This window comes from Thunnus albacares, chromosome 16 (genome assembly GCF_914725855.1).
Source record: "Thunnus albacares chromosome 16, fThuAlb1.1, whole genome shotgun sequence".
NCBI lineage: Eukaryota > Metazoa > Chordata > Actinopteri > Scombriformes > Scombridae > Thunnus > Thunnus albacares.
In genome coordinates, this window is record NC_058121.1 from 27,345,562 (window position 1) to 27,372,165 (window position 26,604).

At 38.9% G+C, this 26,604-nt stretch overlaps 1 protein-coding gene across 6 annotated transcripts in view; it reads left to right on the top strand.

Moving 5' to 3' along the window:
• Nucleotides 1-26,604, top strand: part of gtf3c2 (general transcription factor IIIC, polypeptide 2, beta) — a 38,321-nt gene that overhangs the window by 4,316 nt on the left and 7,401 nt on the right. For 2 of the 6 annotated variants that reach the window (XM_044376546.1, XM_044376545.1), the window contains 16 exons: nucleotides 6-63; nucleotides 136-315; nucleotides 1,406-1,520; nucleotides 3,791-3,887; nucleotides 5,113-5,680; nucleotides 7,173-7,300; nucleotides 9,544-9,737; nucleotides 11,242-11,327; nucleotides 11,809-11,886; nucleotides 13,016-13,117; nucleotides 13,337-13,564; nucleotides 13,988-14,099; nucleotides 14,204-14,321; nucleotides 22,320-22,351; nucleotides 22,668-22,797; nucleotides 23,043-23,187. In XM_044376546.1, the coding sequence (XP_044232481.1) occupies nucleotides 3,863-3,887; nucleotides 5,113-5,680; nucleotides 7,173-7,300; nucleotides 9,544-9,737; nucleotides 11,242-11,327; nucleotides 11,809-11,886; nucleotides 13,016-13,117; nucleotides 13,337-13,564; nucleotides 13,988-14,099; nucleotides 14,204-14,321; nucleotides 22,320-22,351; nucleotides 22,668-22,797; nucleotides 23,043-23,187 (1,946 nt within the window). In that variant the 5' untranslated portion in view covers nucleotides 6-63; nucleotides 136-315; nucleotides 1,406-1,520; nucleotides 3,791-3,862. Of the gene's footprint in view, nucleotides 1-5; nucleotides 64-135; nucleotides 316-1,405; nucleotides 1,521-2,394; nucleotides 2,634-2,678; nucleotides 2,971-3,790; nucleotides 3,888-5,112; nucleotides 5,681-7,172; nucleotides 7,301-9,543; nucleotides 9,738-11,241; nucleotides 11,328-11,808; nucleotides 11,887-13,015; nucleotides 13,118-13,336; nucleotides 13,565-13,987; nucleotides 14,100-14,203; nucleotides 14,322-22,319; nucleotides 22,352-22,667; nucleotides 22,798-23,042; nucleotides 23,188-26,604 lie in introns of those variants that run through there. The other 4 variants (XM_044376548.1, XM_044376547.1, XM_044376544.1 and 1 more) reach the window with 4 other exon arrangements.

Sequence of the window (26,604 nt, forward strand, 5' to 3'; positions counted from 1 at the left end):
TTTAGTGATGATGATGATGATGATGATGATGTGGAGACTGTAAGCTGGCACATAGAGCATCAGGTAAGAGAAGCACAGCACCAGTATACCAGTATAATTCCAGTACCTGCCTGGCTGACGTTTTGTGTTTTTCAGGTTCTGTACGTCCACAGGTCCACAGTCAGTCTTCCCGTCTGATCTGCTCCCATCGGTCTTCCTGCAGTCGTGGTCTTCTACCAGTCACGTCGGGTCGACACCAGCTCCCCAGATGAGCTCCTGCAGGCCTTTTAGTGTCTGGACTTCATGACTGGACTCCTCTTCATCGTTCTCATTTTGGTAAAATGGTTCTCTTGTTTTTTAACACTCAGATTTTATTAGATCTTTTTTGAAATCCACAACATCCAACACACATTATATATTACAGATTATGGACAAGAGGTCTTTATACAGCACAACATTTGGTAGAACATACAGCAGAAGGATGAAGGGGAAAAGCCACCGACCACGTTTCTTATTCCATTAAATACGTTTTCTGTCCATCTTGTGATGTAGAAGTCATTTCTCAGTCTCACCAGGAAAGTCTGTCTTTCCGTTTCATGGATCTCTTTGATCATTTCAAGCCAATTATCTTACTGTAGGCGGGTCGGTTTTGCTGCTACAGTCAATATTTTCAGGCGGTATCTGTCATTTCCTGTTATTCCTTCTGGCAGATCGCCTAAATTAAATGACACGCATGTCACAATGGGATCTGCCGGCCAAGAATAAGCTGCATGATTCTCCAAATACTTTCCCAAAATAGTTGTATCTCTGGACAGTTCCAAACAATGTGGTGGTGATTTGACTCATCGTCCCCACAACATGTATGGTCTATCCATATTAGATGTTTCTATTTGACGAGTAATGAAGAAACGAATAAGATTCTTCCAACAGAATTCACACCAATACTTGGTGAGGAGAGAAAATAGTTTCACATGTTCTCCCATTGTTGACTGGTTATTTTTTGTGGTTATTATTATTATTAGTGGTTATTATATTTAGTTTATTTTGAATAATAAGGCAATTTAAAGTGCTTTACTCTAGACATCAAGTAAAACAGTATTACTAAAGACATAAAAGAAACACAAGGCAAGAAGAGACTTTTAAAAGGATTAAATATAATATAAAAAGATAAACTTGAATAAAACAGAAGAATATGAAATTCACAAAAATATATATGAAAACATATTCATGATTTGTTTTGAACCACTCTACACTTTCTATTTCTTAACACTAATCCTCTAAAGGGTCACGGTGGAGCCGATCTCAGCTGACATTAGGCGAGAGGCGGGGTACACTGGGACGGCTCACCAGTCAGTCACATAGAGACAGAAAAACCAGTCACACTCACATTCGCACCACTTAACCTAACCTGCATGTTTTTGGTCAGCGGGAGGAAGTCGGAGAACCCGGAGAGAACCCACGCAGACACGCAGAACATGCAAACTCCACACAGAAAGACCTCAGACCCCAGCTGGCCGGCCGGTGGGTTCAAACCCTGTGAGGTGACAGAACTAACCACTGTACCACATGTCCAGTAGCATGTTATAATATGCTCATGTTTGGCAGTTGTGAAATTGCATTGAGATCCTTCAGTTAAGTAAAAATAGCAATGCTACTATGTAGAATTACTCAAGTGTTTTTAGCAAATTTTTAATAAGTCGCATATAAAAAAGTAAAAGTACTTATGCAGAATGGCCCTTTTCAGAGTGTTTATATTCTGATTACTTATAATTTTAATGTAGCTGATATATAAACAGGCTTTTATGTGAATCACTCCTTATGCACTGGTGTTCAGGAGTTTGAGGCATTTTCCATTAAATTCCATCTGTTTTTAATTGTTTGCTTATCTCCTGTATGATCTATGCAAGACTGACCTTTTATTCCTATTTTTATTAATACTATTATAGTTTTATTATTATCATTTTATATTTTCAGCTCTATTATTTATTTAATGGTGGTAATTTTACATCGAAGTCTCCTTGGGTTTTATTGTATGTAAAACACTTTAACCTTCTTAGTACGACACATAAAGATTAACAAAAACATTTTTTGAGTTGCAGCAGTTAGAAAACATGTAAAAGTGATTCGTGGGTAGAAGTTGGACCAGGATTTTCTTGTAATTGAGAATCTTAGGATATTTCCAACATTTTTTCATCAGACACCGGTGCAGGTCAGGATCAGGATCAGGTCTGTATCAGGTCAGGATCAGGTCTGTATTAGATCAGGATCAGGATCAGGATCAGGGTCAGGGTCAGGATTGAACTCGTGGCCGCTGCAGCAGATGAGGGTGCAGTTCCTCGGTCCGCTGATAGGGGGCGCTGTGGGGAACCACGCTCCTACAGTAACATGGCGGTCTGATGTCAGCGGAATGTGAGTTTCAGCAGCCTGCAGCTCTTGAAACAGCGCCGGTGATGTTTGCTTTATAACACCCACCGTGAAAAAGAATAACGGCTGGATGTGTATGTTGATTAGTATGTGATCTCCTACGGTGTTGTTCCCGGTTAGCGCAGTTTGGGATTCGATCCCGGGTGGGCAGATTCTAGCACACCGGACTCGGTAAGTTACGCGGCTTTTCAGCCTCCGCCACCGGGGAGGAAGCCACGGCTGTACGCAAGGTGAGCTTTTAACCGTGCCGGTAACGTCCCCGGTAACTCACAGCTCGCTTTCTAAAGAGTATTACAGTTGTTTAACGGCAGTGTGAGAAGCCTCTTTAGCCGGTTAGCGTTAGCCGTGTAGCTAGATAGCGTGGAAGGGGGAAACAAACCAGTCAAGATACGATGGTTTATTACTTAAATAACTTGTAAATGTGTATTTTTACTGCTAGAAAGCTGTGCCGAATTAAATGATGACTCCAAACTATAAAGAAACGTAAGGTTTGGTGTGTGTTTTAGCCATGTAGCTTAGCCGGGACGGAAGACAGATTAAAACTGTCAGATTACTCAACGAGGTTTGGTGAGTCTTTCCATATGACAACGTGATATCGCTATTACGTGTCTTCAGACTCTACTTTTCTACAGTAATACTTTTAGAAAATCTACTCAGCGACGTTTCAAGCCATTTAAAATACAATAAAGATGTTTTTTAGTAAGGTTATAACTTAAAGCCAGACAGACCACAGGAGGAAACACCGAGTAATCTGATAGAAATGCAGTTGTGAAAAGTAACGAAGTACATTTACTCACTTACTGTACTTAAGTACAATTTTGAGGTATTTGTACTTTACTTGAGTATTTCCATGTGATGCTACTTTCTACATTTCAGAGGGAAATATTGTACTTTCTACTCCACTACATTTATTTGACAGCTTTAGTTACTTTTCAGATGAAGATTTGACACAATGGATAATATAACAAGCTTTTAAAATACAACACATTGTTAAAGATGAAACCAGTGGTTTCCAACCTTTTTGTCTTTTGACGTCTTACAAAAAGCAGTGTGTAGTCGGGGTCACATTTCACATGTCTATGAGTTGTTAACAGCTCCACCAAATAGTGATTTTTCCCTCTAAACTTCTCACATGCTTTCATTTCAATAAATGTTCAAATGATCCAATATTTCAGCAAAGATCTTTAACAAGGTGTTGTATACTCAAGTAAAGTACAAATACCTCAAAATTGTACTTCAGTACAGTACTTGAGTAAATATACTTAGTTACTTTCCACCACTGGTAATTCACTCTCATATCTTTGTCTTAAATAGTAATGTTTTACAGGTGTGGTTCATAAAAAGGTTAACAAACGTGACGTCTGTCTTCATCTCTGTGTGTCGGCAGTGAGAGGAAACTTTACTCCACACATGAGGAGGCGTCTAACGAGTCAACCAAAGAACAAGAAAGCCGGAGCCTATGGACGCCACTGACTCTGGACAAGGTTTACTGCAGCTACTGTCATCTGTCACCACTTTGTTTGTTTGTTTGTTTGTTTTGACCAACTGGTACACATTAATACACTGAAAAAAATGCTAAGATTAGGGTTAGTTACTGTAGCAATCAGAACTAAAGTTATAAGTTGTTATTGCTACTGAAGTTGTTTAAATAAGGAGCGCTGAGAGCAGCATGCTAGCTGTGTTTTAGCCCTGAAGTGACCAGAGCTGCAACTAGCGATTATTTTCATTACTTATTCATCTGTAGATTATTTTCTCAATTAATCGATTAGTTGTTTGGTCCATAAAATGTCAGAAAATGATGAAGATTGTTGATGACTGTTTACCAAAGCTCAAGGTGACGTCATCAAATGTCTTGTTTTGGCCACAACTCAAAGATATTCAGTTTACTGTCATAGACGACCTAAAGAAAGCAGAAAATATTCACATTTGAGAAGCTGGAATCAGAGAATTTGATCCATTTTCTTAAAAAAAATTACTCAAAATGATTCATTGATTATTAAAATAGTCGGCAATTAATAATGTGAAACTAATCGACTAATCCTAGCAGCTCTAGAAGTGACTATGAATACTGAATTTGTACCATTATATTAATATTGTCAGGTTATTGCAGTCATTGCATTCATCTGCATCTACTTTACACTTTGTGACGCTACATTAGATGTTTCAGCAAAAACCTGCCACTGTGTCTATTAATGCAGTGCAAAATACACAGTGGAAGTTGTCATGTCATGAATCATCTAATCTTGGAAGTCGCTTGGATTTAATGCAGCATTTTGTTGGTTTTCAGCAGAGATACATGAATATACTTTGGATTTTGAGCATCAAATGTTAACAGTATTGTTTAACATTTTGTTCTGTTACTTTGTTTGCTGAAGTAAATAATTCAAGAGCAACAATTAATTTGTTAAACATTAGTTAATTTGCACAAATGACTAATTCAAGAGTATGAATTACTAATATGTGCTCACTTTTTACATTCTCAATAACAGCTGCTGTATTAAATATTATTATGCCTCAGATTATGGATTCTGTTTGTAAGGATGTAACCTGTAAGAGTAACATTTGGTGAAATATATCCACAGGACTTTAGGTGAAGCTATATTCTTTGAATTGTCTTTTTAAATATGTTTCTATTTTAATGTATTTAGTTATTTTCCTTTTTATACTACACACTGTCCACCTGTGGAGTAATAATATGTCTCCTCGCAGGGCAGGAGACGCCATCAAAGCAGTTGTGGGATTTAACACCCAGCTCAAAAGGACGACAACGGAGGAAAAATCCCAAATATTCGGATTATGAAACCGATGACGCGATTAATGTGCAGGAAAGACAACCTAGAAAGAGCTCGGGAGATGGAGCAGCTTCTAAAAAGACTCCGGCGAAGAGCGTAAAAGCAAAGAAGGCCACGCAACAGCCTGCAGATGGAGAGCAAGAACCGACGGAACCTCAAGAATCTGATGGAAAAACATCAGAGAAAACCCCTAAAAAGACATCGAGGGGCAAGAAGACCCCGTCGAAAAAGAGTCCCGCCAAAAAGACTCCTGCCGTAAAAGCTCCCGCCGCAGACGGGCCCCTCCCAGCGGGAGAGGGCGGACATTTAGATACCGTGCTGCAGGAAAACGGGACGCCGAAGCCGAGGAGAAAGTACGTGAGGAAGCAGATCGTACAGAAAGCGGAAGCGGTTACAGATCCGCCGCCGTGTGACGAGGAAGCTCCGACCGAACCCGTGGAGGAGATCGAAGCGGGCGGCCGTCGCAGGAGAGGCGCCGCTAAAGCGTGAGTCACATGACGTCTGACGCTGCATCTACTGTGTTCGGTTTAGTATAGTATACATACCTACACGCTCAGAAATAGAAGAGTCTTATCTTACTGCTAGAAGGTTTTCTCTCTTCACAAAACTGCTGAGAGAAACTTTTACTAAGGAATCAACTCTCTTAAGCTAAGAGGAGACCCGTTACTGCGGAGGACATCATGCTTCACAGTGTCCACAGTGATTGGTTGACAGGTGACCAGTCTGTGGTTGACAGGTGACCAGTCTGTGGTTGACAGGTGACCAGTCTTTTGTCCCTGTTTGGATCTAAGTTATGTTTAAAGTTGAGGTTTTTAGTGGTAAAAATGTTTTTAATGGCTATATAATCACCTCCTCTAAAGCATCTGGACTGCATGTTAGTGTTAGATAACATTAAAGCTAAATTACAGTCTTTATGTCTTGCAGTAGTTGTAATGTTCTTGCTGCTAATTGAATACAGAGGAAACACTGAATATACAAGAGTGCGAAGATCCGTAGATTTAATACGCTGAGTCACAGATTTCACACATAAAGAAGTAAAGCTTTATTTATGTAACACTTTTTAAAACACAATTACAAAGTGCTACACACACACACACACAAAATATAAATAAAGTAAAATAAATGACAATATAAAACACAGCACAATGAGAAACAGAACAAACTAAAACAAACAAGAACATAAGACAGAGATGGAGATTTATTAAAAGGCTTTTTCCCTCTAAAAAGCTTTTAGAAGCTGAGATTCAGTCAATCCGACATGTTGGGGAAGATGATTCCAGAGACGCGATCACCAACAGAGAAACAGTCAAATATTGACGTGTCGAGTAGATTATATCTGGTATCAAACATCACCAACCTTCACCAGCATGAAATCAGCTCCTTATATTATATTTATTTCAGGAAGTGATTATTTAACATACACTTTAAAAATAATCCCAACAAATTGGGCCCTGAAGAGCACATTTCAGGTTTGTTGAATAATTCTGACAAATGTCTGAGATGCTCTGAGTTAATCAGTCCTGCAAACTCTGCATTTCCTGTTCTGTGTCGTGTTGGATTGTTTTGATTTGTTGGTGAGTTAATTGAATCCTTGTTAATTCAACCGCTGTCTAAATATGCTTTAAAAAGGTTGTTATTGTATTTTTCTAAAACTCTGATGCAACGAGCTGCAGCAGCTGACTGACTGTTAGTGACTCAGGACTCCTCTTGACTTCCTCCAACTTCTCTTAGACTTAAAAGATACTTTTAGCTCTAAAATGTTTAGTGAAATACTTTGAGAGCAAAAAATAAAGTTAACTTAAAGTCCTCCTCAAGTTAGGACTGAACACGCTCCTTATGTTTAGGATTTTATTCTAACTCAACCACTTAGGAGCTACTTTTAGCCTCATGTTTTGTGAATACAGCCCTAGTACAAAAAGTATAAAAATGTAAACCTCTTGTTTTGTAATCATTTGGTGTAAAAAAAAATCCTTTCAGGGCATTGAAGTACCTCCACATTTTGGCAAAAGAGGTGCTCGGTCATCCCGCTGAAGAGTCGGGCTCCCAGCGAGGCGCCAACAATGACGCCACAGAAACGGAAAAACACCCAGTTAGAAAGCAGAAAGGTACAGTGGAAATCCTCCTTTTATTCTTACATGATGTCATTTTAATCACATGTATTAGTTTAATGTTGACTCTTTCCCTTAACGCACCAATAACGGCTAATAACAAATTTGGATAATCTTGGTCATGTTGAGGCTTTAATGCTTTGAATACGTTTATAATTCATGTTACAAACTACAACGACATTTTTGAAGGCAGGTTGTTTATGTCAGAGTGACATGTGACGTCTTTATCATGTGAACATTGTTGTTTTCATTACGTTTCCCAAACCTGAAACAAATCTAGTCGACTCAGTATCAGTACGATTACTAACAACACCTTCATCTAAGACATAAGGTTATATTTTCTGTTAAAGGAATAGTTCAACGTTTTTATCCACTTTCTGGTGGAAAGTTAGACGAAAAGATTGATACTGGAGAATTTATACTGGATTGTTTTAGTAACTGCCAAACATTTGCTGGTTACAGCTTCTCAAATGCAAAGATTTGCTGCTTTTCTCTTGTTTTATATAATCGTACACCTATAAAGACGGGCTATAAAAACCTATTAAGACTTTTAACACATCACAGACATGTTTCATAATGATGTGACATTTTATAGACTAACTGATAAAACAAGAAAATAATTGGCAGATTTGGTAACAAAATCCGTCTACCAACACCTTGTAAAACTCACTAACTTACATGCTGCATGTTGTTTGTTTAATACGTACAAAAACAACACTTTACACGCCGTTTTACAGGCAGTTGTTTGCCAGATTGCTTCTTGGCTGGGAGCAGATAACTTCCTGAAGTCTCTGCTGGTTAATTATCATTTTTACACTTAGTTTATTATAATTAAAACATGTATTGCTTGACAGGCAATACCATATACTAATACATATTGTATGAGGATCATCATGTGCTATTCAAGAGAAACTAATGTAGTTTTTTTTACCCCAATTTTTCCTTTTATCCTTTGAAATTAATTTTTCCTGGCTGATAGTTCAGTGTCATTGTGACAAAGTGGGTGAGAACAGGCCATTTCTGTCATATTGTTTACTAATTTAACCATTAATAATAATTGTTTGTTTTAGCCATAGTTCTTAAATTAATTTGTAACTTGCAGACATAAACTATCCCGGGTTTGTTTGTTTAAAGTAAAACACGGACAAATATTAAGTTTAGTGATTGTTTATTGGTTTAGTTCTGCGATCCATAAGTTACTTTCCATGTGTCACCACTTCCTGTATTTAAACACTGGGTGACATCATCAGTGATGTCACTGGGTTAGACCAAGTAGAGGGGGATTTATTTTACTGAGTTAAATGTTTGGTTTAGTATTTATATGGTTTGTGCTTGTTTTGGCTCATGTTGCTGTTTAATACTGTGGATGTTTTTGTGTAAACAGTGTTGACTGATACGAGTAGCTTTGTTATATGTAAGTTGATAGAAGGGAACGGACGCCCCTGCAATAAATATGGTTCTGTCTGGTAGATTTGAGACTCTATTTAAGGGGAGATGTCTTAGTTTTTTTTATCCTGAGTTGAGCCAGTTACATTTGATTAGCTTGTATTAATGTCATTTGTTTTGGACACCTTTTTTTTTGTTACACTGGACTGAATAAATCAGTTTTTAGACATTCAACAAGAGTCTGAGTCTGACTCCTACCACCTTCCTAACCAGTCCGGTCACAGTCGTGTTCATGACAGTGTGGTGATCAATAGGAAACAGTAAGATAAGAGGCTAAAGTGCACATGTATGTGTAGTAACTTTGTGTCAGCGGCGGACTAGACGCACAAATGTTATCAAGGCAAATTTAAGTTGGCTATGAGGCGGCCATTAGCATTGAACTTCACCATATCACCTATTGTAATGGTTAATGTTGAGCAACATACAGTATAATAATACAGTATAAAACACAAGACAATAGAAATGCATCAAGTATTTTTCTTGTTTACAAAAAGTCATCACCTCTTTAATATCTCTGGTTTATTAAGTAACTGAAAAATGTTTTGGTTTGTTTTTGTGCATCAATGTGAAGAATTTACTTGAGTTTTTTAGGGATTTAATTTACAGGATTTGCCAAAAACTCAAACCTTGTTTTTTTTATTTTTTGAAACAGTTGAATTTGCCAATAAATTACTATATCATGATATATATTGGTTGTGTAAAAGTATCATTTTAATCTATATAACCCACCTCTATGTAACAGCATTAAAGATCTCAGTGAACTCTGAAATAAATGTTTTGGTTTTATATTACAGCTGGGAGTAAAGGCCAGAAGAGAAAACGCTGTGACTATGACAGCGATGCTGCAGAAGATGAAGACTTTGTGCCAGATGTTGAAGAAGATGATGTCGAGGAGATTGAAGATGAAGAGGGAGAGGACTCGGACTTGGACTTAGATTTGTGGACGAATCGAAGAAGTTCAGCAGCGTCTCACGTCAACAGGAGCAATGTTAGTAGTTTACTCATCTCTGCTGCGTCTCTTTTTAAATGCGATGGCTCGTTCAAGCTGTGATTCCAAAATAAGATCATTCAACTTCATCAACACTCCTACTGGTACTATACTGGCTGTTTTACCACGTTCAGAGTCTATAGACCACTTAATCTGCAGAGTATCGTCTTTTTAACTCGTGTTCCACTGAAATAAATCCAATTTTCTTGTGAAAACCCAATGTACTCACAGGATGCAGCGAAAACGTTGAATGAGAATGTATTTGAAGTTACATTAAGCCCGGTCCATTACCGACTAGATGCTGTAAAACACATGTTATTACCTTCTATCTCATCTACATGTTATACACGGTCAAAAGCTTATTTCAGTTTAGTAGAAGATTCTTTCACATCTTTACACTCATATATATTAAAGCTACTTTACAGCACAATCCACTGTTGCAAACAAAAAAAATACATGTTCCCACAGTCCACCACCCAAGAACAGAATAAGTAACCTTAACATAGTCCACATATAATCCTCTTCAAAATGTACTTGAACTGTACATAAACTGCTGCATGAGATTAAATAATGTTAGAACATGCAGCATGTAATAACAGAAACATTCAACTAAATACCAATATGTGATAATTGGCTCTTACTTTAGTCATTCTGATCTGTAGAATACTTAGAAATCTTAAAAAATCTGCCTTTTATAAAAGAAAAGTTCCAAAACAAAGTGATTTATTTGTTCTGACCTCCACTAAACTGTCACTGAAAGGAAATCATCCAAATCTTATTTTCTTGGTTTTGCCATTATTCTTCCTGGTTATGTTCACATTTTAACAGATATCAGCGGGCACACACACATCCGTACAGTTTACAAAAAATACACAGAAGAACAAAAGAGTACCTGCACATCCATAAATTGTTCCCAGATCTTCTTTTAAAGGTGCAGGATGTAGAATTTAGCGGCATCTAGCAGAACAGACTCGGCAGAAATGGAATATAATATTCATAAGTATGTTTTAATAAGTGTGTAATCCCATGAAAATAAGAATTGTTGTGTTTTTGTTATCTTAAAATGAGCCCTTTATATCTCCAAGGGTCCAAGGAACCCGCCTTGTTGCACCCCCAAATTTCTACAGAAGCCCAGAACGGACAAACCAAACACTGGCTCTAAAGAGAGACTTTCATGTTTTTCACTAGTTTAGCAGCAACCGTTGGTTCTCCTACATGTTTGGAAGGAAGATACCACTAAATCCTACAGACTGGTCCTTTAATTCCACATAAAGACATAAAGATGTTTTGACCACTGTGGCTCTTCTTCAGGTGTTTTTATTCACATTGTACAATCATGTGCTTTCATAACTGAGATCAAGATCATGAATCAATACTCCGAAAACAATGAAGAGTCTCTGCAGAGTCGATTTAACTGAAATGTAACTGAAAGACGAGCTGCAAGAAAATACACAGAAGGAGGGAAAGTTAAACTCATCAAACCTCATCTGATCTCGTCCTGCAGGCAGGCATGAACACCAGAACAGCCAACGGACTCACCGCCAACGTCATGAAGACTGTTTGGGACTCCGTTGAGACCAACAAGAAGTTGTAAGTAGCTGCACTCGCTGTGTTTTTAGTTAGCTAGTTTTACCGGCAGGGATTATCATCAAACAGCCTCAGACTTTAAAACACATCAGGACTGAAAACACAGATTATGCAGCATTATTTTTAGAGGCCTGCACAGGCCGACGTGTGAGTGTTTGTGCTGCTCTGTTGTCACTTGACAACCTGAAAGTCTGTTGACAGAGTAATTAATCAATCAACCCTTCAATGTACGTCTATACCTGAACTGTCGATGTTTTAAAATCTGTTTTAAATTATGAAAAGTTTCCTCACATAATGTAGAAAACTCAGTCATGACATGTATGACAGTCTGTGTCGCAAATATGTCACATTCAGTGACACTGAAGAGCAAAACAACTCTGTAAAAACAAGTGTTTGGTTACGACACTGCTTGTTATTTTTAGCCCTGCTATGTGTGCGTGTGTGTGATGTTTTATGATGTGTGTGTGTGTGTGTGTGTTTTCAGCCGGGAGGAGCACCACAGCAGCTGGGTGTTCCCAGAGTGGGTCCCTTCCACCAGCGCCTGGCACCTGCTGCCACAAAGGTAGTTTCTGTCACCTCTGTTTGTAATTACTGACAAGGGTTCAGGTAAAATGATGAAAGGTTTACTGTGTTTTAATCCTACAGTGTCATCACCGAGCTTCCATCACTTTCAGTGCTTTTACCCTCCAGACGTGTTTCAAAATGTATATGAAATACTCTACTTTTAATGATAATTTGTCTTATATTGTTTTTAAAAATCCCAGAATCTATAAATATGTAAATATATTTCATTTGTGATGTCATGAATCGTGCTCGTTAAAATCAGATTTTTGACAAGTGGAGAGAAACTTTCTACTTTCAGCAGATGAAAGTGAAGACAAACATGGACCTGTAGGAACAAGACAAGTGGAGACTTTAAGGACTTTTATTGCTCTTATATCAAGTAGCCATTTTGTTAACAGCTGATTATGTTTTAAAACTACTGTTTTATACCAGGACCTGCTTATTTTATCACTGTAGCATCTCACTAACTGTGTTTCCATTAGACTTCTGAAATGTTGCAAAAAAAAGTGAATAAACTAGACCACGCAGCACATAGTTTCACCAGTAGATGACAGTAATGGCTTAAATAATCCACCAGTAAACAGAGTAGAAGAAGAAGTAGCCAGCTGGAAACAAAACAAATAGTTTTATTGCCTTGATGAGAGAAAAGTGGAGAGAAGTCTTCTGGAATTTGTTTCAATCAGGCAAGTTGTTATTGTTCTGTCATGACAGCTAATATTGGCCGTGTTTCATGCTATTGAGCTAAACAGCTGATCAGTCATGTGAGTTAAACGTTCATCATTATTTATTCAACAAATGTGTTTCCATTTCCCATTTTGTGCGTAAACTTTTTTTTGACATTTCCAAAAATTAACCTCAAACGAGTGTAAAAACTTTTTTTCAAAATTGAGGAAGTTTTTTTTAATTTTCCATTAATCTTTTCTGATGTGCATAAAAACAGGTAAATGGAAACACGGCTACTGAGTTGTCAGATGAAGCTTTTTAGCCTTGTTGCATTAATAACACATTTTATCTACTTGTAACCAGTTGACGTTCAGGCATTTGTCTCTGCTGTAAATCTGATACAAGTCAAACTTATTTTATAAAAGTTAAATATCAAATGTTCGTGTGTCTCTTGTGTTGTTTAGTGATTTGGAGAAATATCTGCCTCAGGAGCTTCAATCGGCTGCTTTCAAAGTGTCCAGAGAAGGTCTCGGTAAAGAGGAGACGCCTCTGCAGAGACTCAGCAGGTGAGCCGATCGACATCCAAACAAAACGGAAAACCAGCGTGGATCAAGCAAACTTGTTTATAGAAATAAGCTGAAATAAGCACTTTATAGCTCTTTGCCTCCTCTTTTTGGATGTCAGTGCTGCTGTTCTGCTGAAAGGATTAGCCTCTGAAATAAAGAAAAAAAACATGTTTAAAGTCAGAAGTAAATTTCTCATTCTCTGTTGATGTAACTGAGCAGGTTCGGGGTAGTTCCTGCTCACCCGGAACGCTGGGACATGTTCCTGTATGCAGGCGGACCGGTCTGGGCCATGGAGTGGTGTCCTACACCTGACGGTGCACCGGCCACCCAGTACGTAGCTCTGGCCTGCCATCGAGGGATGGACGACCAGCACTACATCCACGAGACCTACAGCGGACCTGGACTCATTCAGCTGTGGGACCTGGGCAAGCTGGAGTACAACAGCAGGTACAGATGAAGTGTGAACGGCGGGGTTTATGGATATTAATGACAGTTGTTAATCTATTGTTTATAAAAATTGAGAAAATCAATGACAAATTGAAAGATGACAGATTGACAGTCCGAAACCCCAAAATATTCAGTTAACAATGACATAAAACAGAGAAAATCAGCAAATCCTCACGTCTAAGGAGCTGAATCCAGTGAATGAAACAATAATCACAACTCAACCACCCCCTGTTATAACACTAAAGTTACTGTTCACTTTGTATTTTACCATTTTCATGTCCTTGGATGTCATGTCCAGACCTTTACTCTTAACTTTAGAAGCAAATATTAAATGATCCACTTTTTTCTCTGCACACAGTTTAAAAGAACTTTGCAACTCTGCTTTAGTAATTCATTGTTCTCCCTCCTCATTGCTCTCTGCAGACCAGACTCCCAGCCAGCCTTGGCTTATGGTTTGGCTCAGGACAAAGGCTTCATCTGGCATCTGAAGTGGTGTCCGTCAGGAGGCTGGGAGCTGCCCAGCTGTAGCAGGAAGGTAGAGTGTTTTTATAACTGGCCTTCCATAAATATTGAGTTTCTGAAAGCAAATTTGGCCTGAAGTTGCTGATATTTGAAATGTATGAATGTGACTCCCTTCAGGCTCCTTTCCTGCCCAGACTGGGTCTTCTGGCGGTCGCCACGTCCACCGGTGTGGTCACCATTTACAGCCTTCCTCATCCCGACGCTCTGCACAGCAGCTGTAATATCTCACAATCTGGTAAGACTGTCAATATCAAACTTTTTTTTTCTTAAAGATTATTTTTTGGCATTTTGTCTTTATTGGAGAGTCAGTGTAGTGAGACGGGAAGGAGAGGGAAACCAGGGTCCCCCAGCCAGGAATCGAACCGTTGTGGTTATATGGTGTACACCGTAACCATCAGGCCACCAGGGTGCCTCGTAAATATCAAACTTAACTGTTGGAGCCAGTTAAGTTCTGTTAAAATGATCTTTTTACTGAGGCAAAACAACATCTCAAGTGGCTGAGACACCAAAGATTAGACTGACTGTCTGTCAGGTAAAGCAGATATTTTTGGGTCTTTTGCATTAATACTAAGAGCTTTTGTATTTAGCTTCTGCATTTTTACTTTTTGCCTGATTTGGTGAGAAAATTGTGCTACAAAAGGGAGATTTCTTCACAGCCCGTTTGTACTGTACTTCAGTATAAATGTAAGCTACAGATGTATTATGGAAGGATTTAAAACCAATCAATAAATCACTTTCAACAAGTATCATCTTTCTGTGGAAATAGGAAGCGATGGTATTGTGAAAAGTAGTTTGTTTTTTTTTTTTTGAAAAACATTAGAATTATCAACACCACTAATGTGATATTGGTTACTAATTGTCTTAACAATATTTTAAATTTGCGTACAACCACTTACACAAAGTATGAGAATGATACAGCTGTACTAAGGTTTTTTACTTCGTATAAAAATTTTATACCAACTCACAACACAGACCGGATCAGATCCAGTTTTCACTTTGTTCTGTTTGTTGTTGTGCTGTTGTATGTTTTGACTGTGGGTGACTGCGGATGCAAATTAGCTTTTAGCTAACTCCGGTGCAGTGCATCATTTATGTTTAAAACTGCTCACTGTCCCAATCAATAAATAAATACAATTAAATATCCGTCATACGCCGCTCTACATCCAGCAATAAATCAGACACCAGATCAGTCAGAGGCTGCAGTGCATCCTGTGGTCAGCAGAGGGCAGTGTCGTCTTTCTAAAGTCACCTGGTTGCTGCTGAAGCCTGTAAAGACTCAGAACTACAGTACAGCAGTGATTTAATGAGGGTTATTGTAATAATTAACTGAAAGGCTCACTCAAATCTACACAACTGCTGAATTTGATTTTAGCTCTGCTGCAATGTTTTAAACACATTCGTTATTACATTTCTACCAAAACCACGTGGAACTCACAGGGTTAATTTCTATATGAGGTAACATGAAGCTAAAGATGGACGAACCGCTTAAAACTGAGCTTGTTGAAAGTCTGTTTAATTTGGCTGATCAATAAGGTAAATATTGATATATTGATATATTATAAATGTAATGGACAGGATGATGGTGAAAGCTTAGAAGGAGACAACTTGTTTTCACACAGATTATGAAGCCGTACTGTCAAAGTATTTGTGAGGATCATCTCATTAGAATGATTTCAGGTTACAGACGTTCATACTGATTAACTTGACAATAAGTATGTCATCAATCAAATGGCACCATATCCATCATATCAGACAACATTAACTGGACCAGATCTCATATTTAATTAAAGGACAGTATCCATGAAGACCCCTAGTATCTGTGTGTGTGTGTGTGTGTGTGTGTGTGTGTGTGTGTGTGTGTGTGTGTGTGTGTGTGTGTACATGTGCATATTTAGTGCCTGGGGGTCTATAAAACTGCTTCATGCAGCTTTAACAATGGCAGCAGTTAACTGCTCCTCTGAAAGACTAGAAACCATCCACACACACACACACATACGCGTACACACGCGCACATACGCGTACACACGCACAGATCCGCGTACACACACATGCACACATGTGCATACACACTTATACACACATGGACACACACACACATCCACACACATACGCATACACATACACATGCACACATACACACACACATACGCATGCACACACACACATACGCATGCACACACACAAACACACTTGCACACTCATATACGCATACACACACTCATATACGCATACACACACTCATATACGCATACACACACTTATATATGCAGACACACACATACGCATGCACACACACATAAACACATGCACATATACACATGCACACACACACACATATAAACACATGCACATATATACATGCATACACTTACATATACACATGCACACACACATACACACGCGCACACAGCGGGCTCTTCAGGAGTGTGAGTACATACGCTGACATTATGGATGATGGCGCCTGTGGTCCAGTCTATTCAGATCACTGCGTCAGCAGCCGCTGGGCCTCCGCTGATAGAAGACTGTATGAACGAGATTAATAGCGAACTTATCTGCCACATCCATCATACACAGAAACCTGGTTATGTGTGTGTGTGTGTGTGTGTGTGTGTGTGTGTGTGTGTGTGTGTGTGTATCTGTCTGTTTTGCCCAGCAGTACAGGCTAATCTGATTAAACATTACACCAGTCTAAGATCATAGCACGTCATTACAGCACACGCTTGCATCATATCACAGTAGAAACATCCCTCTTACATCCTATTAAGCCTTTTCTTATGTTAATTATCTTCTCTATGTAGAGTAACATGACGGTTGGCTGATGCCTGTATTTGAATGCTCATAATTACATTACTGAGTGAAGAAGACTTTAAAATGTGGCTGTTTTCTTAATAAACACTGCATAAATCCATATTCTTGTCACAGAGTTAAACCCCCAAAGCCGTATGATATTAAATTCTTCTACATCAACTTGCCAAAATTTGTATTTATTAATTAATTTTGATAAAAGACCAACATCAGCCCCATAATTCACCTGAAATTCTTTGAATCACATCAGCAAGGACCAATCTAGACAAACACTCAGCTGCTTTCATCTGATTTAAGAGCGCTAACATAGAGGAGTTCATGCACGGTCGTTCATGTGTTATAATTTAAATGAAATACACTATATTGTTCAACTGCAGATATAGACTCCACTGTATTACACTTGGCTTGGTTTTACAATTAAGAAAAAAAATCCAGTGTTACAGTTCGGACATAAAAAGTCATATAAAGCCTGACATTTCTATTCAGGTTTTTTCCCTCCCGTTGCTTCATGGCCTCTGATTTCCATTTTATTTTGCAGCTATGGGTCATTGGTTGTAGTTTCCAAAGAGCTACTCCATCAGCCCCCTACGACCAACCGTAGGTTATAGTTATTGGATAGAAAGGTTGCAGAGCGCTCACATTTGAAGATGTCTTTCCCTAAAAACACACACACACACACAGATGACTGCAGAGAGAGTTGGTCTAATTCTGAGCTTTTGAAAGGTCAATGCGGCATCAAAACATATGGATAATTTTAGGCTAATATTCATCGTATTTGAATATAACATTTTTGTGTGCTACAGCTCGGCTGCTTGGCTGGTTTGTGGAACACTTTGGTCCAGAGAAACTCACCTTGACGAGCACTGGCAGTGTCACGACTGCAGTCCTACAGGAGATATGCTTTAGAAGCTCTGACTGTACCTTTAGCACAATTTATGGACAAAAAAATATTCAAATCTAACAGCCAGGTTGCTGTGAATGTGGTGTTGTTGGTTTTATCCTGGTCTTGCAAATTAAAAAGCATAAACCATCAGGTTGCAACATCCATTTGGTTTCCTTTTTAGCCACATTAGCAACCTGACTTTTCATCTAGAGCCCCCAGCAGGTCAAAATATCCTCAAAATAAATGACCTTCCCATCAACCTAAACGCTACTTGCATGTTAACATGCTAACACGCTAAACTGAAGTACTGAATTTAACGATAAGTAATACATGAACAAAAACAATTCACATTTATTACCACGGATGTGCAGAGGGCCCAGTATTTGTATTTGTATCTGTATTTGTTGAGGCAGCAAAATTATTTGTATCTGTATTTGTATTCGAATGAAAGTGGAAAGAGGCTTAAAAATCCTTAAAAATGGAGTCTCCCAGATCATAGACGACCGTGCTGATTACTGAGATAAAACTTTACTCATCGCCTCGTTGCAGACAGACCTCTACCTATTTATACACCCATAACACAGAGACAGCACAGCGTGTAATGTGTAGGGAAGAACTTCAAAGGCAATTACTGCTTTGCACTTTTCATTTATTGCCTATTTTTTACAACCTGACTTTGTGGAAAGGAGAAGAGGAACAACAGGTTATTGAGAGTCCGTTGGGAGCACTTTGCTTGTGTCAGTAGCTCAGCTTTATCTCTGGGGAACACCCCCAACAAATCATTTTTTAAATATTTGTATGAAACAAATATTTGCATAAAACCCACTATTTGTGCTTTGCCGTATTGTATTCGGGCACACCGCTAGTAATTACCAAAAGTAATGACTGTATTTAATATAAAAAAAGAAGAGTTTATCCTTGTGGTCTTATTTAAGAGTAGAAGCAGTTTAACTTGAACAATTTCTTCTGACAGCAAAGCGTTTGCCATTAATTGCAAATTATTTGTATGTGATTTTTTTCTTCTGACATCACCATCTGGCCAATGTTTACATTCACATAACTGCTAAAGATTTAAAAATTTTAAAAAAAGCACCTCAGCGTTTACTTATCTGTATTTTTTTTGCAGCAGAATCGACCTTCACATTCACTTTGCTCCACTAACCTGAAGCATTTGATAAATGTTCTTGTAAACTAATCGCACGGTGAGTGCAGGTAGATTGTGGAAATTTCTGTACCGTCGGCTTCCAGCGAACACACTCAAATGTCATTTTAAGCTGCTGACTTTGAGTTTACTTGGCTGGGGAGGTAAAATACCTTTCAGCAGCTCGAATGTGCTTCAAGGGCAGATGGTGAAATGTATTTTGAACGGACTCTAGAGAGACTGGGGAGGGACGGAGGCTGTAAAGAGACTTAACGAAGTGAAAAATGAGCAGTGAATTTCTTTTATAGAGCTTCTCGTAGCCAGATGTGATGAGCACTAATTGAATGCAGATCAGCTATCTTACATGACCACACATGGAAATCAGAAAGAAAAAGGGTTAAAGGTGAAATTGCCTTGGACGGGGTTAAACAGGATGTGTGTGTGTGCGCTTGCAACAGATAATTATAAATGGCTTTTGTCCGTCCCGTCACCAGAATGAGGAGCAAGTGAATGAGGTGAGGAGGCTGTTAAAGCTGCAGAATCGGAGGGAGGGAGGTGGGGGGGGGGGGGTTGGAAGTGTCGAGGAGAAGCTTTAGGAGAGAAAAAAAAAAAAAAAAAGGCGAAATGTGAGACGGCGTCGTGAACGCACATAATTTACAGCGCCGTTCTCCATCAGACAAGGATCTATAATTGAAATGACAAAGAAGATGCATCACCGAGCCAGTTGTTAGTGTTGGAAGCTATGAATTTAGGTCTAGTAGCTGACACCTCTTGTATCCCTACTCTGTCAATCATCAAGGACTTACATGGGATTGGGCGGAGGGGGAGGAAGGAGCCGCGAGGGGGCGGGTCACATGGAGGCCAAAGTGCTTTAGTGTGTGTTGTACTTTTATTCACTGCAAGAACCAATTTACTATCAATCTTCAGTTTAGTGTTAAAGCTTCTAACGCTGAGATTATCTTCAGATTAGGGTTTGAAACATAAGAGTTTACGTGAAAAGTTGTTTCATAGATAATGTGACAAAGTGGGTGAGACGACACCATTTATCCCCATTACTCTCCATACTTGTCTTTTGTTTGTTTTATTATCCCGTGATTTCTTTGTGTTTTAGTGTTGCATTTGCATTTACACTTAATTTATATAGTTTAATCAAAACAGACACGTATTTAAATTCACTTATTGTTTATTCATTTAAGTCCTGAGTTTCTTGAGTTACATATTATCTTGTGTTTTTGTTGCTATACCCACAAAGGAGGGGAGTCACCCAATGACTTCCTGCTTTTAAACTCTCGCTGACATCACCAGTGATGATGTCATGGGTTAGACCAAGTGTGGGGGGGGATCTATTTTATTAGTTAAATGTTTGGTTTAGTGTCTATATGATTTGTACTTATTTTGGCTTGTAGTGAGGATCATGTTGTGGATGACGTGTTTTGTTGTAAACAGTTGACTGATACATGTAGCTTTGTTATATGTAAGTTAGTATAAGGGAAAGAACACCCCTGCAAGAAATGTGGTTCTGCCTCGTAGATTGGAGGATATATTTAAAGGGAGAGATGTTGGTTTAGGAGAGAGGATGACGGTGTAGATGTGTGCATATGATCATGCCAAAGTTAAGCCTGTTAATTTAAGTCTGACTTGCTTTGTTTGTTTGTTTTTTGAGACACTTGTTTCGTTACACTGGACAGAATAAATCTCTTTTTTTTTTTCCACTCATTCAACAAGAGTCTTCCTCCTGACACCTTCCTCGCCACTCGGGTCAGACTTCCCAACAGATACAAACAGGAATAAGTTTAGTAACATTAGCTGTATTAATGTTAATTTATTACCGCTTTCACACAGAAGCCCTTGTGTACGATCCAGGCTAATGACCATCATCAGTTATACCAGACTGTTGGTCATGAGGAAATACTCTTCATCGCTGTTCATACAACACTGCAGTTGTACAGCTTTAGAAATGTACAGATCACTGCTAAACCTCATTAAACCAGATGTTTAAAGTTATGAGCGTAGCAGGTTTCTCATGTGTCAGAATGATGGAATATCAACGTGTTAAAATGGTTGAACTTGAACAGAAGACCTTTATTTTGTGAGGACGAGTCAAAGCAAAATTATGTCTGATAAGGCGATATTTTGTCATCAACATGGGGTTTAAATACAGATCTGGGTTGTGAAGCCATGTTGACGATATGTTTGTGCTTGGTCTGGAACAAGTAAGCGATGAGGACTTGATTTAAGGCTGGAGAGTCTTCTATAAAAGTAGTAGTGTGTGTGTTTTTCTGCGTCGGGGCTGAGTTGATGGAGGGTGTTGGAAGAGGACTCTATTGATCTGAACTCTCAGTTATCTAAACTGGAGGTGGAGAGAGAGAACTAATGATGGGGAACAGTCTGACACCCTTTGTTGTTATTGGATTTTGCATCTATTAAACACAACAGTGATTGTCAAGGCAGGCACAACACATTTACTTCTAAAGTGGTGCTTAACATCCAGTCGCTCTTAACCACATGAGGCGGAGCTCTAGAGATGGTAATGATAGTCCATCAGTCTGTCTAATATTGATGTTCCCCTTAGAATGAATTGTACGTTTGGTTAAAGGAGGCAGATTATGTTTTTTGTGATTCTCTGTTATTTTTATACTTTTATAATGTGGGATATCTGTGTTAAACATGGTCAAAGTTACAAAAGTTGAGGTGAATGTATGTAAAAATGCTGCCTGCAAGTCAAAAACCAGGGCTTCAGCCTCCTCGTGATGACATCAGATTATTCGTGCATGACCATAAACGTCCGTCTGTTGGTAGCCTTTGTCGCGAATGTTCTTCCACAGCTTGTTCACATATTTCGTATTAAATTCGGACTCGAACATGTTCTGATGTATTTGAGAAGTTGACAAAAAAAAAAAGGAGAAACGTGTGAAATCCTGCTGTTATATTTTGTTTATGGAGCCTCCAGAGCGAATGAGACTGGCTGCACATTGGAGAAGATTTCACAATTTCACAAGTTATAAAGATTGAAATCTGTGTGAAGTGATGGAAGCTGGTCAATTTACAACCGGAAGCAAATGTGTCTCCATCCTGTTCTGCATAGACATGAATGAGAAGTGAGTTTCATTCTGACTGCTGCATCGTTAGACTGATGAAAGTCTGTAGATGTGGAGCCGAGCCTGTGAGCCTCACTATTCCTCAGATGGCTTCACATGAAACTGTAAAATAAAAACTGTGAAACTGTCTGTCACATTAGTTTATTATATTTACATCCAACACTAGATTCTAGCTTTTTGTACTAGAAAGTTCTTGTGTTTTCATTGTCTTCAGCTTCAACTTCACAAACATGAATCCTGTTGCTTTGTTTTAATTATAATCAACAATAAACAGTTTCTAACCATGATTTATGTTTGACTCGGCAGGAGAAGCCAGACAGCTGCCGCTCATTTACAAGGTGGGTTTTATATTTGAAAGTCTTTTTCTGTCTCTTTCTTATTTCATCTGAAAACGGTGGCATGGTTCTCTCGATGTATTTGTTGGTTGGCCTTATTCTGCTCTCCTGCACATTAAGTCGTTTTATATTTGTCTGCTTGACAGTCAGCATGAAAATATATCGTCCAGCTCTGCTCTTTACACTGTAGATGCAATGATTTATGTAAGTAAATCACAGTAGTCTCAGTGCAGTTTACAAGAAGGTAGCACACAGTACAGATGGATAGTAACAGTAAAACAGTAAATACATTAGTTTGTTCCTCTCTCGTTCTCTGCAGGCAGAAGGAGTGTTGTCGTTGAAGCTGGGCTCCTTAAAATCCCCTCGGCAGGAAAAGAGCGGACAAGTCCTGTCTATGGATTGGCTGCCTGAAAAACCACACAATATAATGGCTATTGGATTCTATGATGGTATGAATTGATTTCCTGGGCGGTGTCTTGATTAATCGGTTCAGAGCAGTCTTGATCCTTTCAGGTTCTTCTTTATTCTTGTTATTGATGGAAGAAGTATTCTCTCCCATTAGAAATAGCTCTTTTCTCTTTTATACTGAGCCTTTCATATTCTGCTTTATTTATGTACCGTTGTTTATTGAAAATTAAGAGACCGTAATTCACATTCTTGCTCTCTTCCTCCCTCCCTCTCTCTCTCTCTCCAGGTGTGGTAGGTTTATGGGATCTGACCACGAAGTCTGCGCTGTTACGTGTGCGAGAGTCTGACAGGTCGTTGAGTTTGCTGCCTTACAGATGTTTCCTGGCTCACGACCAGGCTGTTCGGGCTCTGTCCTTCTGTCCGGCCAACAGGTAAACACTTTCACCCTGGTGATGTCTTCAAATGTCTTGTTTTGTCTGATCAACAGTCCAGAATCCAAAGATATTCAGTTTACTATCATGAGTGACGGGAAAAAAGCATCAAATCCTCACATCTGAGAAACTGGAACCAGCACGTTTGGCATTTTTGCTTAAAAAATGACGATTATTTGATTATCAAAATAGTTGCAGCAGTAGTAAGACTTCACCCTTATGAGCTTTAATTATTCTCCACATAACATATAACATGATAATGACAAGTAAATGTTATATGTCCAGATATTACAAATACAGAAAGATAAATTGGAAAATCGGTGAAAAAGAGGATCAACATCCAGACAGGAAAACAATTAAACCTCCTAAATTTCCGAATTTCCTGTTGTTCTTGTTTATCTTTTTCAGCCTCTTTCACTTTTTTCTGCTTCAGCTTGACAGTTTTATTCACAGCCAGTTTAAAAGGTTGGGTTAAAGGCAGCACAATAAATTGTGAATGCAGAAAGTTGTGCTGATGTTTGGCAGCCCCTTTTTTCTCCAGAGTATTCAGGCACTAATTCAGAATGTAGAGCACAAGGCCGGGCGTGCAGCCATGTCCTCTCTCTGAGCTATCACTATTCAGATGACGTAACCTCTCCTATCTGCTCTTCTGCTGGGCCTTCCGCTGACCTTCAGGCTGCAGCCTTTCTGAGCTCACGTCACCTTGAATAAGATCTTTCCTAAATTACTATAAAGCTTCCTGTTAGGAATATTTATCTGGGTTGAGACCTTCAGAGAATACAGCAGCGCAGGATTATTGGAAGAAGAAAAACACACATTTGTGACCAAGAAAAGTTGATTTGTGTTGCACCTTTCAAACTGTTATTGGTGTTTATTCATTTTAATGGTAGTTATTCTCTTCATTTATCTCGTAAAGAAGATTTGCTCTCATGGTGCTGTTGAAATTATTAGTCCGTCACTACATCAAAGTGTAGACTTTTATGTTTTAGAGGACTGACTTCAGGCTGAGTTCTGACTTTTGATCTGTCATCTTTGGTGCTAAAATATAATTTTTCCATTTTATCTTTTTACTGGAAGACTTTTGTCACATGCAGTCGTTCTTCTGTTCAGTCCACTGGTTTAACGATTTTGTTGTTTTGCATAATTTCAGCTTTGAACCTTTAGAGATTGAACATTAGCGGCACAAGAATCTGTGCTTGAGAAACTTTACATTGTGGTTTATGTTTACTACTTAATATTTATGTTTATTGCACTTTCTGTTGACATCTGGACCACATTAAATTCCTTCTACTTGCTACTTAGCAAATAAATCTGATTCTGATTCTTGTTACCAAATGATGGAAAATACTCTCATTTTACACTTTTAACCAGTTTAGGACGTCCCAGAAAGTCCAACCCAGTTTTCCCATCTGTTCATATGAGGTTTATCCATGTAAAAACGCCACACTAACATCCAGTTATACTAGATTATACCAGTATACTAGACTTTCACATTCTTCTGCTGATATAATACCTGAGTTTCGGCGCCATTTCCAAGATGATATTTTGTTCAGTTTTTGAGGAATACCTAAATGTAATTCAGTCTAAAATTGACAGTTAATTGACAGATTTAAAACAGGAACTATCTAATAAAAGAATAAGCAAACACAGCTCTGAGTCTAAACCATAGACTGTATATAAATATGGACGTAGTTACCGTGACGTCACTCGTTGGTTTCTGAAGAGCGGTTTTGAAGCTCAAAGCCAAGCCGCTCTGGCCGTCGCCATCTTGGCAGTACGTGATGCTGTCTAACTCACAGCCAATCAAAAACGGGCAAAGAGGCGGGCCGAATGGCTGAAATAAGCCACCTAGCGGCTGGCGGACCTGTCACTCAAAGCAGCCATGTCCTTCATTATGCAGAACTTTACGGCTTAATAAAACTTGAACGGGTGAGTTTTAAAAAAATCACCCTCCATACAGCTGTCATGAAAGGGGAAATTAGCTTTAGAGACCAAAACCGTTTTTTGTACCAGGCTGTAAACATGTTTATTTCTGCTGTAAAGTTGGGCATTTTAACATGGAGGTCTATGGGGATTGACTCGCCATTCAAGGAACTGCAGTTTTTTGCACTTCCGCATTGGCTTCATTTTACAGCCCCAGAGGTTTGCCGCTTGGTCTAAACACACATTCAGTGCTTCACAGTTCATTTACCGAGCCCTAGATACAAACTTTTAAAACTTTTGTTGTTTTTAAAGAGGTGTCTTTGTGCAGTTATTTGGTGGTACAAACACACAGATTGCATTAGTCTTACTATTACAGCCAAACGAACCAAACTACTGGTGGAAATACACAACTTTAATTCAGATAAACTGCTCATAACTTTACTTATGTGACTTCACCTCAAATCCTGATACATACTATAAATGAGACTATTCATAGAGGTGAACACTAATATCTGATGAGCAGTAAAAGGTCATAGCTCAACGCTTCGCTTTAACCCTTGTGGAGGCCGCATCATCCCCCTCAAATTATTTTTCCCTGCATCATTACTCAGCTGATGAATGTGTAGATGAGGAAAGGATGGACGGCTCATTAACATCACCTGTGTCTCCTACAAGGATTCAGTAACAGCACTGATACGCAGTGCGAGTCAGCACAAGGAGTAAAGCCATATTCCAAGCCGTTTTATCAAAAATGTGATATTGGGCAAGTCGGTGTGTCATCCACCTCCTCATGTAAAGGAGTTTCATATTCTTTTTTCGCCCTAAACAGCTCCAGTAATGAGAATGAATCAGCTTTATCTTCTTTTAAGGAGCTGACAAACCTTAGATTCAGGATATTAATCGTTATTGCTGCACTGTTCATCTCTGGGCAGCTTTGAGCTGATTACAACCACCTTCTTGTGTCTGTTATTCATCATTTATGCTTTAGACTGTTTGCTTTCTTTAGGTTTAGTGTTATGGTTAGGGTGGTAGGATTAGGGCGTTAGGGTTAGGGGTTGGTGTTAGGGTTAGGGTGTTAGGGTTGGGGTTAGGGTTAGGTCCGTTCCCTCTAGTCAGGTCTAGAAGGAACAGACCCTAAGTTGAATGAAAGATACATATGTGAATAACAAGATTAATCCCCAACAGACAGAGTCGTTCTCTTGGCAGCAAAGAGACCCGGGAGGATACAAATCTTGTCTGGATCGCTGACTTTTAATTACACAGCCATGTTGAAAGAGATAAAACTGCCCCTTCTGCTTCACTCTGGCATCTCTTCAAGATTCTCACCTGAACAGTTTGTCATCTGCGCTCCACATTTATAAACTGTGTTTCTGTCGCATTGAGATCTGCTGGTATTGATTGACCTGTCTTCATTTGTTTTACGGCGGACAGCGCTGTCAGCTTTGATCAATGTTAGGAGGATGATGTGTTCAAGTAAATTCACATATTTATCCA